The sequence below is a fragment of the Carettochelys insculpta genome, chromosome 30 (assembly GCF_033958435.1).
Source record: "Carettochelys insculpta isolate YL-2023 chromosome 30, ASM3395843v1, whole genome shotgun sequence".
Lineage (NCBI taxonomy): Eukaryota > Metazoa > Chordata > Testudines > Carettochelyidae > Carettochelys > Carettochelys insculpta.
In genome coordinates, this window is record NC_134166.1 from 3,165,077 (window position 1) to 3,175,195 (window position 10,119).

General features: G+C 59.6%; 1 protein-coding gene across 1 annotated transcript; it reads left to right on the top strand.

The window, feature by feature from the left end:
- The first annotated feature begins 95 nt into the window (after positions 1 to 95).
- On the top strand, positions 96 to 9,847 carry LOC142004003 (natural killer cell receptor 2B4-like). The gene is made up of 6 exons (XM_074981421.1): positions 96 to 159; positions 802 to 1,122; positions 1,209 to 1,505; positions 1,971 to 2,085; positions 7,943 to 8,168; positions 9,698 to 9,847. The coding sequence occupies exons 1-6, from the start codon at positions 96 to 98 to the stop codon at positions 9,845 to 9,847; spliced, it is 1,173 nt and encodes a 390-aa protein (XP_074837522.1).
- Positions 9,848 to 10,119: the final 272 nt, after the last annotated feature.

The window sequence follows — 10,119 nt, forward strand, 5'->3', positions numbered from 1 at the left end:
CCATCGGGGAGCGGCTGCTCAGCTGGACCCTGCGGCTCCCGCTCGGTTCCGCACTCACCGGCAGACGGACTGACGCGCCTGCCCTGGGCTGCGGCATGGACGGGGCTCGGCGGCCGGCCCTGCTCTGCCTCCTGCTGCTGCCGCTTCTCCGGCCCGCCGGTGAGTGCTCGGCTGAGCTCCGGGGCCGAGCAGTGTCCGCCGCACGCCCCGAGCTGGGCTCCCCGCATCCCTCCCTCGCCGGGAGGACAGACCCAGGGGACGCTGACCTGATGCTGGGCAGCCCGCCCCGAAGGGAGCCCGGGCTTTGGGGCGCACAGCCCCACAGGGAGGCAGCGCGGAGGGGAAGAGAAGCAGTGGGGGTGGGGATATCGCCGGGAGAAGCTCCGAGGACTGGGGGCGCCGGGGCAGGGAGACTGGGGGAGAGGAGAGGGGCTCCGGTGGGGCGGCCGGACTGCAGCGGGGAAGCCCTGAGCCTCCAAGCAGCGGGACTCAGCGGAATGGCCGGGGTCGAGGAGCAGCTTCCCGGGGTGGGGGAGGACGCCGGGCTCAGGGAGCAGTCGGGGGAGCCGGGATCAAACGGGCATCCCCACCCCCGGGTGCAGGTCGGGATTGATGCTCGGGGGGTAGGTGGGGCCCGGGCTGCAGCCGCTCTGCGGTTTCCCAGGGGGCTCCAGGCTGATCCGTCCAGCACTAAATCCCACCGCCCCACAGCCGGGCCAGGGAACGATCCCGGTGTCCCAGACAAGCTGGGGCCCAATTAACCCTTCCCTTACCCCCTGCTGTTGCGCTGTTGGTCCCCAGGCTGCGAAGACATGGACATCACCGCGGTTGCGGGGGAATCGCTCCAGTTACGGCCCCTGAGACTGCCGGAGTCCTGGGCAGAAATCACCTGGCGGGTCAGACTAGAGTCATTAGCGACCTATCGGATTCTAACCGTTCAGAGAGGGAGACCCCCTGACCTTGGCCCAACCCCCCATTTTACCAACAGAGTCACCTTCCACCCCGAGAACCTCTCGCTGCAGATCGATCCCGTTAAAGTGTCCGACAGCGGCCTCTATACCCTGCAAACACAGCTCGGGACAGGTCGTGTCGACAGCAGCACGTTCCGTGTCTCGGTGCTCGGTGAGTATCAGGGACCCCGTTGCCCCAGCGCGTGTGACCGGCGCCAGCCTCCCTCCTCAGTGTCTCACCTGGGGCTCTCCCTGCAGAGCGAGTCCGGCAGCCCAGCCTCACGGTGCTCGCGGCCCACGCGGAGCTCGGCCAGTGCAACCTGACCCTGTCCTGCTCGGTGCCCGGCGCTGCCGGCCTCACCTACAGCTGGTTCCGCGGCACCTCCCGCACCGCGTCTGACAGGGACCATCCGCTCCACTGGCACCAGTCTGTGCTGCACGTGGGGGTTAATGCAGACAGCGGGGACACCTTCTACCGATGCAATGCCAGCAACCGAGCCAGCTGGGAGGCGGACACGGTAGAGGTGAAATCCTTCTGCGACTTCCCAGCACCGGGTAAATATTCCTCTTTTTGAGCAGCTTGGGAGCCTGACTGTCACCAGCATAGAGGCCGCTTTGCTCTCTGCTAGTAAGGGCTGGGGGCCCCGCAGCGGGAGCCAGGTCTGGTGCCAGTTGCTGTGCATTCAGGTAGAAATTTGTGCCCAGACACTTTCAAAACTCCACGGGCGAGTGTCAGGGGAGGTGGCAGGTGACAGGGGTCTGTGAGCTCTGAGAGCAGAGGGCGCCTTAATCTGGCAGAAGCAGAGCACTGAGATCCAAGGGCTGGCAGCTGGGCCTGGGAAGGGATTTTCCTCTGGGTCACACGCTGAGAGATTCTGGGAGCTTTCCCTCTTCCTCTGCAGCGCGGGGCAGGGTTTGCAGCTCCCCAGCCCTGGTCTCTGCTCACCTGGCGGGTGCAGCAACTTCGGGCCCCCCTCCGATCACCCCCCGGTGATCTAAGCCCCTCGCCTCTTCGCTCAGCTTTCAGGGCCTCCATGAATTACTGCTCCGTGAAGGGGATTCTCCTGCTGGTGGTGCTGGGAGCCCTGGTCACAGCCATCGTCACCGTGCACGTCCTCACCCAGGATAAAAAAGGGTGACTTCGGGGAGCCGAAAGACCAGCCCCAGGAGCTTTTGGGGGTGACATCAGCCACCGGCAAAGGGGAGACCTGAGCTCTGGGCACAGCCGGCATTTCTCCAGCCCCCGGAAAAGAGTAAAACTGAGGGACAGAGCCATGACCCCGGGGCCTCCCACGTACCCCCAGCTCGGCGCTGGGAAATGTCTCCTGGCACTGGGAGAAGGGAGAGGCCGAGCCAGGAGTCAGTGTGAGCTCCCCCTGTGAAGTGCTCGCCGCGCCCGCAGGGTGAGAACGGGCATTTGCCGCCGGTCTCCTGCGGCGGCCCAAGTTCTGTTTACTTTGTATTTCGTGTGGAACCGGCTCTGACCTGGCGGCTACCACGTGTGGTCACATTAACTCCGTCTCTCGGTCATACACGGGCTCGGGTGTTGGGTCTAAAGCAGGGGTTTGTCTGAGCTGCTGGGGGGCCCCCTGGGAGGCAGAGGCTGGGTTGGGCTATTGCCCTTCGAAGGAGCGGGGAGCAGGGAACTCGCTTTGTTCTAGATTTCCGGGGCGGGGGACACTTACTGGGCAGGGGAGGTAAAGGCGTCAGGGGGACTCATGCTGGGGTGAGGCGAGGCCCCGCCCTTAAATGTCTAAGGCTCCATCTTCGCTCGGCCACAATTTTCCCCATACAATTCATGACACGTCTGTGCCCCACTGGGCCCCCTTTCTGCAAAGCGCCCGCTGCACCCTGGGCCTGTGCAGCTCCACAACTTACCCCCATCAGCGCCGGTCCTGGAGCCGGTCCCTTTCCTGCGGACAACGGGCGGGTTGACAGGCGCACAGGAAGGGATTGTTCCATGTTCGAGCCGCGACGGGCGGGGTCGGCGTCCCTGGCCTCCGTTTGCCAGAACCTGAGAATGGGCGACAAGGAACGGATCACGTGACGATTCCCTGTTCTGTTCGTTCCTCCGGGGCGCCCGGCCTTGGCCGCTGTCAGCCAACAGGTGAGATGGACCTTTGGTCTGACCCCATCCGGCTAATATTGGCATTTCTCCATCAGAAACCGGAAGCCCCCAAACAAGGCTGCGCCGCAGACATCATTTTGGCTGCTGAAGACAAATAAACAAAAACAACTTCCCCTTGTCAGCTGCGGCAAAGTCTCAGACCCAACTTTGAAGCGTCCCGCTGACCCCACTGTGATGGAGGCGGGGGAGTGCATGTGTGAGACTCAGGCTGGGTGTGTGTGAGACAAGCAGAGCAGCTCCCAGAGGCTAAGGATGACCCTGGGGCTATAACCTAGGCTGGCAGGTAACACCTCTGCCCTGAACAAAGAGGAGAGAGGAGCCAAAGGGGTTTTTTTGAATGGCAGGCGGCAGTTGGAAGCGGGGGAAAGAGAGAGCTGGAAGGCAGCCAGCCAGCCCGGCGAAGGGGGATGCTACACCCCAGAGGGGCACCCCTCGGGCTCCTCTCCCCAGGATATGTTGGAATGACTGTCTCCGATGGCTGCACTGACTCTTTGTGATGGAGTGGGGGATACCTGTGTGTGTGTGAGTGGCTCACAGAGGGTGTGGGGCTCCTGCTGAGGGTAACCTTAATGACCAGGTAACACCTTTGTACTGCAGACAAAGGAGGAGGTGGAGCCTGAGGGGTTTGAATTGGAACTGGGAGTTGGAAGCAGTTAGTCGGGGCTGGGAGAGAGAGAGAGACAAAGGAGGGGGCAAGGCCCCAGTTCTGGGGGCCCCTCGGGGCCTCCTCTCCCCAACATGGATTGAACTGGCTGTCTCTGCCTGCTGTACTGACTCCTCTGTATAATGCTGTGTCCTGTTGGCTAATAAACCTGCTGTTTTCCTGCTGAGTGAGAGACTCTCCTGCCTGCGGACAGGGTGCAGAGCTTGGGGGACCCCAGAACCCCATCACACTGGTGTCAGAAGTGGGATGTTCTGCACCCCGAGGATGGAGCATCCAGCAGTAAGTGACTGGGGCCCCGGAAGAAGTGGGGCCTGCGAGACCCAGGTGTGCTGAAGGGCAGTGAGGTGCAGTCCCCAAGGCGGAGGGGCCTGCGGCCGAACCCAAGCAACTGCGGTTGTGGTCCTCGAGAGGGGGTGTCACACCCGAGGAGGGGTTACTCCTGGGAATCTGTTGGAGTCGGTCCCAGAGGGTGGAGGGGCCGAGAGCCCAACCCCCAGGAACAAGTGACCCCTGAGAAGGCTGACGCTAAATGAGTCCTTCCCAAGACAGGGTGCTCATGGTCCCTGAGAGCGGGTGTCACACTGAAGAAGGGGTTCCGCTGGGAGTCTGTTGGAGTCGGTCCCAGAGGGCGGAGGGGCCTACGGCCTAACCCTGGGCAGCTTGTGACCCGCAAGGAGTCTGGCACACTAAAGGGATTCTTCCAGGAATCGTGGGGTGCAGAGGGCATCAGCCTGAGAGCCTGCAACCATGCTCAGCAACTCCGCTGTGAAGTGGCAGCACCTGGAAACCGAATCGAGATTAAAGAAGCTGGACAAGGCAGCGTGGATGTGCAGTGGCGGAGCTGAGGGCTGGGGAGAATCCTGCAGAGGTGAGCCCGGATTGGGGCAGGGAACCCTGGACTGCCTGGAGCTCTGAACCGAGTGGCCTGCCGCAGCTCAAGGAGGGAAGGAGCGATTCCAACCCATCATCTACTAGTGGCCAAGACAGACCTGCGAAGAGTTTTCCAGGCCTGGGCCGAGGAAGGTGCCTGTGTGTCTGTGCAGGAAAGCAGCTGATCCACTGGGAATGGCAAGTTGTCTGTGAGAGAAGCTGCTTCACCTTCTGTGTGTGTGTGGAGACCAGCCGGGGGGCTGGGACAAAGGAGAGAGTGTCTCCCATTGTCTGTCTGTGTTGAACAGCAGCAGCAGCCTGGGGAGAGAGCAGAGCCTGCGTTTGGAAAAGATGCCAATGAGGAAACTAGCCCATTGTCTGAGGAAGATTCCCCAGCCTGGGGTGGCTGGAGAAGGATCCACCAGAAAAGAGCATTCCAGGTGTGTCTCTGAATCCAGCCATGGGGGCTGGAGCAGAGGGAATGGCTCTGGGATGGGCAGTGGTGTCCCTAATAAGGACACTGGTCCTTGGTGCAAGAAAAGTGCTTCTGCTTCTGGGGAAGTGAATCCTTTGCCTGAGCCTGTGGGGGCTCGAGATGGAGCCAAGATCCCAGAGCTGGATCTGAGGGCAGCTGAAGCCCAGATGGGAAGTGGGCCTGCCTCTGTGTCTCTCAGGGGGGATGATGCTTTAACTTGGTCTAATCCAGTTAGTATCATCAGGGAATCCCAGAGACCAGACGATTCTGGTACTTGTTCTTTGCCTGATGCTGAGGTGTTACTGGGAGGGGGTGAGAGGACTCTGTCCTACCAGAGTCATCCTCTCGCCAGGACACAAGAACAGACGGGCAATGGAGTTACGCTGACTGATGAAGATAAAGGAGCTGGTAGCAGAAGGGAGGAAAGGGATCCTAACCTTCTGTCCGGTGGTACTGGCTGTCTGCCTGGAGGGGGATTACGTGGGAATCTGCCTAATGGGCCAGAAGTGATCCTGGGTGTAGGTGAAACCCAGGAGCTGGTTGTGGCTCAAGGGAGCAGTGCCCCTGTGGAGCCAGACAGGGGTGAGTTATTGTTTGGGGAAGCTCTTAAGGAAGAGAATTTCCCTGAAACTTTTCCTGACCCGTCTGTGAGGACTGCAGAAAATGGGAGTGAGGTGGAGGAGAATGAACAGGAAAGGTGCTTGTCTGTAAGCACCAGAGCAACCCTTTGCCTGGGGAGAAGTTTGTTTCAGCTCCTGATGGCCAGGACCTGCCTGAGTGTGAAACCACTGGCTGTGCTCTGGAAGGGTCCAAAGCAGGCAGTGTAAAAGTTTCTCAGGAATTGGAAGCTGGTGCAAGTAAAGTAAAAACTATCAGGGAACGTGAGCAGCCCTGTGAGAACCAAGTAAAACAGCTGCACAGCCAATCTCTGTAGGATGCAGGAGAGCGCCAGCAATTCCCCATCTCCAGATGGTGGAAACACTTATATTCTCATACTGGATTCGACTTCTGATTCCATGGGGAGGCAGTAGTTGGAGGTGGAAGGATGAAGGAGCTTTGGGCCTGGTGGGCCAGTAAGGGATAAACAGGAATTCCTTCATGTGGATTCTGCATTTGGGACTCACAAAACAACTCTCAGAAAGCAGTTTGGTTTGCAAATTTCCAGACTGGTGGGGGGGGCCATCTCCCTGAGATCATCAATGGTCCAGCTCTTGTTAGAAGAGAGGGCACAGCCAAAGAGATCAAATTTCCACCCCAGGGGGCAAGAGAGAAGATTAAAACTTGATGGTGCTAAAAAAGGCCTCAGCCATTTATCCCCAAAATACCAGATTCTCAAGGAGGTTACACAAAAGTTGTGGTCTACCAAAGAGCAACGTAAATGTACAGTTGCAATGGGTTTGTTCTGTTACTCACGCTGACTGCTGTAACCAAGGGGTGCTGCTACCAAAAGCTGTAGAATTGTACCATGCACTGAATGTTTAAAAAGAGCCATGTGACATGATGACATTGATGTAGAAGCATAAATTGTATGCTAAAGGAGTCTGTAACTCTGAAATGTCATCATTGTTCCCTGTAACTAGTCTTGCAACCTCTCACATAAGGAGGAACATTCCAAACCTATTGTGTGGCATGGAAGGGGAAACTGAGGCACACAGCCATTGTGGTGGTCTGGCTAAATGCCAAGGATGGAAGCATTTGTACCTTCCGTTACTGGACTGTAACTGAATTCCAGACATTGGCTGGAGCAGCTGTATGGACTGGTGGTCAGATGGGGCAGGACCCAGACCACAAAAGACCTGTTTGATCTGTTGGTGCTGCAGCATCTGTATGGGCTCTGCCTGCCCGACTTGAGAACGTGGCTGACGGACCGGGACCGAAGCAGCGAGACCAACCAACCCAAGGGAACTAAAGGGACTTGCCCGGCTGCATCACATGAAAAGGGCCAATACCAAGCTCCTGAGTTGGAGCCTCCCCCAGCAGGACTATAATGTGGAGGTGGTGCACATCAAGGGGAGCACTGAGGGTACAGCCGATGCCCTGTCACGAGGGGAGAGCCCCGAACTTCCCCAGGTCACCAGTTGAGTGACCCTGCTCAGTTCGGTCTGAAAGGGGGGAGAGATGTGATGGAGTGGGGGATACCTGTGTGTGTGTGAGTGGCTCACAGAGGGTGTGGGGCTCCTGCTGAGGGTAACCTTAATGACCAGGTAACACCTTTGTACTGCAGACAAAGGAGGAGGTGGAGCCTGAGGGGTTTGAATTGGAACTGGGAGTTGGAAGCAGTTAGTCGGGGCTGGGAGAGAGAGAGAGACAAAGGAGGGGGCAAGGCCCCAGTTCTGGGGGCCCCTCGGGGCCTCCTCTCCCCAACATGGATTGAACTGGCTGTCTCTGCCTGCTGTACTGACTCCTTTGTATAATGCTGTGTCCTGTTGGCTAATAAACCTGCTGTTTTCCTGCTGAGTGAGAGACTCTCCTGCCTGCGGACAGGGTGCAGAGCTTGGGGGACCCCAGAACCCCATCACACTCTTCTGTGAGAAACGGGGCCTTTGTCGCCTAATAAACTTCCTGTTCTACCTGCTGAGTGAGAGTCACTCCTGCCTGCGGACGGGGTGCAGTGCAGGGGCACCCCTGAACCCCATCACACCCCCCGCGGTTGTGTCCTAGCCCGCTTCAATTTGCCCCGCCAGCCCGCGGCGCCCATTATTGTCCACTCAGCCCTATCGCCACGTCCTGCACCCAGCGAGAGCCAGAATTACGCCCACGCAGCCCGCTGCGAGATGCGTTACCTCTTGCTGCGCTGCAGCACACCCAGGCTAAGGCTCCTGGAGCGTCGTTCCCATTTCAGTCCGGGTTTTCAGATGGCTGCTGCTGCTGAAAGCCGGGGAAGCGACGCCTCCAAATCCGCAGCCAGCCTCTTGCTGCTACCCCGCTTCCCGTGCTGAGCACGGAAACCTGCCCCCGCCGCGAGCCGGGCCAGCCTCGCCACTCGCACCTGGCCGCGCTCTGCAGGGCTGCGGAGAGCCGGGCGGCACCACCTCAGGGCTGCAGCCGTGCAGAAAAGCACGAGGGAGTTTGCCAGGCCCCGTGAGCTGTGTTTCTTCGCAGGCCTTTCAGCGGGGAAGTTACTGCTTCCGCCTGACCTTGGGCCCAAACCTCGCCCAGCTCTGCCGCCTCGGGCTGGGAACCCGCCTTACAGACTGATTACTCCCGGCTCAGCCGCTCGCCATGCTCGGACCTCCCCAGCCTTCCCTTCTCCTGCTCCTGCGGGCTCTGCGGACTGGCAGTAAGCAACGCTTGAAGGTGGGGAAGAGGCCATAGGCTGGTAACGGGATATCTCTGAGCTCTCAGCTGCTGGCTGTGGTGCCGCTGGGATGGGCAGCAGAGTTTTCTTTGACTCCCCGAGGGCCAGGAGGGGTGACTGCAGGGCTGGAGGCCGACCCCAGCAGGAAACTCCCTGCTAACAACCTCAGGGAAGCTCCGGCAGCCTGGGTCGTGGCGTGATTATTATCCACGAACAGGGGGCCAGGCTGGCCCAGGTTAGAGCAGTGTGTCTCAAGCTATGTTCCGCGGAACACGGGTGTGCTGTGGACAACTCGCAGGTGTGCCGCCAGCGGTTGGGAAAATGAGTCCAAGTTTTGCAATAAATAGCCATTTTGTTGTGATCACCCTACCGGAAAACGCTGCAGCAGAATGTTACTTGTGCTCCTGGCCGGAGTGGTGGGAGCCTGGCAACACGGCGAGGTTGGGTAACCCTGCGCTGGTCTCACTTCCTCTCTAGCCCTCTCCTAACTCTACGGTGGTGTAGCAGCCTCTGTATTTTCTGTTATGAAAACCGGCGGCGGGGGAGGGACGCTTGGAGGTTTGGATTCTGCCTGGGGCTGTAAGCAGCTGGGACCAATTCTCTGCTCCGCCACCTGCTTCTTGTGTGACCCTGGGCAAGTCACTTAGCCGTCCCGTGCCTCCGTTTCCGCTCTAGGCCGTGTCTACACTAGCCCCAAACTTCGAAATGGCCACGCAAATGGCCATTTCGAAGTTTACTAATGAAGCGCTGAAATGCATATTCAGCGCTTCATTAGCATGCGGGCGGCCGCGCCGCTTCGAAATTGACGCGCCTCGCCGCCGCGCGGCTCCTCCCGACGGGGCTCCTTTTCGAAAGGACCGCGCCTACTTCGAAGTCCCCTTATTCCCATCTGCTCATGGGAATAAGGGGACTTCGAAGTAGGCGGGGTCCTTTCGAAAAGGAGCCCCGTCGGGAGGAGCCGCGCGGCGGCGAGGCGCGTCAATTTCGAAGCGGCGCGGCCGCCCGCATGCTAATGAAGCGCTGAATATGCATTTCAGCGCTTCATTAGTAAACTTCGAAATGGCCTTTTGCGTGGACATTTCGAGGTTTTTGGCTAGTGTAGATGTACAGAGGAGGCTGGAAGCCGGGACTGGGAAAGAATTTCCCTCCCCCACCCCCAGCCGGATCCCATTGGCAGAGACCCAGCGGGGTTTAGCCTTCCTCTGCAGGATGGGGCTGGGGTTCCCACGTGCCATGGTCCCTTTCCCTGCAGGATCTACGGGTGGAGCCCGCTGCCGCTAGGATCTAACCCCGTCCCCTCTCCTCTGTCAAGTTCGGACAGCACAGACGTCCCGGGCGGACAAGCAGGACAGTGACTTACTGTTGCCCGAAGGGGATTGTGCTGCTGGTGGGGCTGGGAGCTCTGGTCACAGCCATGGTCACGGTGCACCTCCTCACCCGGGACAAGGACAGGCTGGATTGAGGGGCCCAAAGACCCGCGCAAGGCGCTTCCGTCGCTGCTCAGGGCAACGTGGGCAGCTTGCAAAGGGGAATTTCTCCCGCTGCCGAACTGTAGCCGCAGCCGCCCGCCCGCCGATGGACCCGGGTTTGAGCCACTTCCTTTTCCTGTGCCCGGCCCTGCTGGGGCTCAGGTTGGGGTCAGCACTGGCGAAACTCAATCTCCGGAGCTAGCCCTAAAACTGCCCCTCCCCCAACCTGACTGTCCGCGAGCTGCTGCCTCCTCCTGGCTGCGCC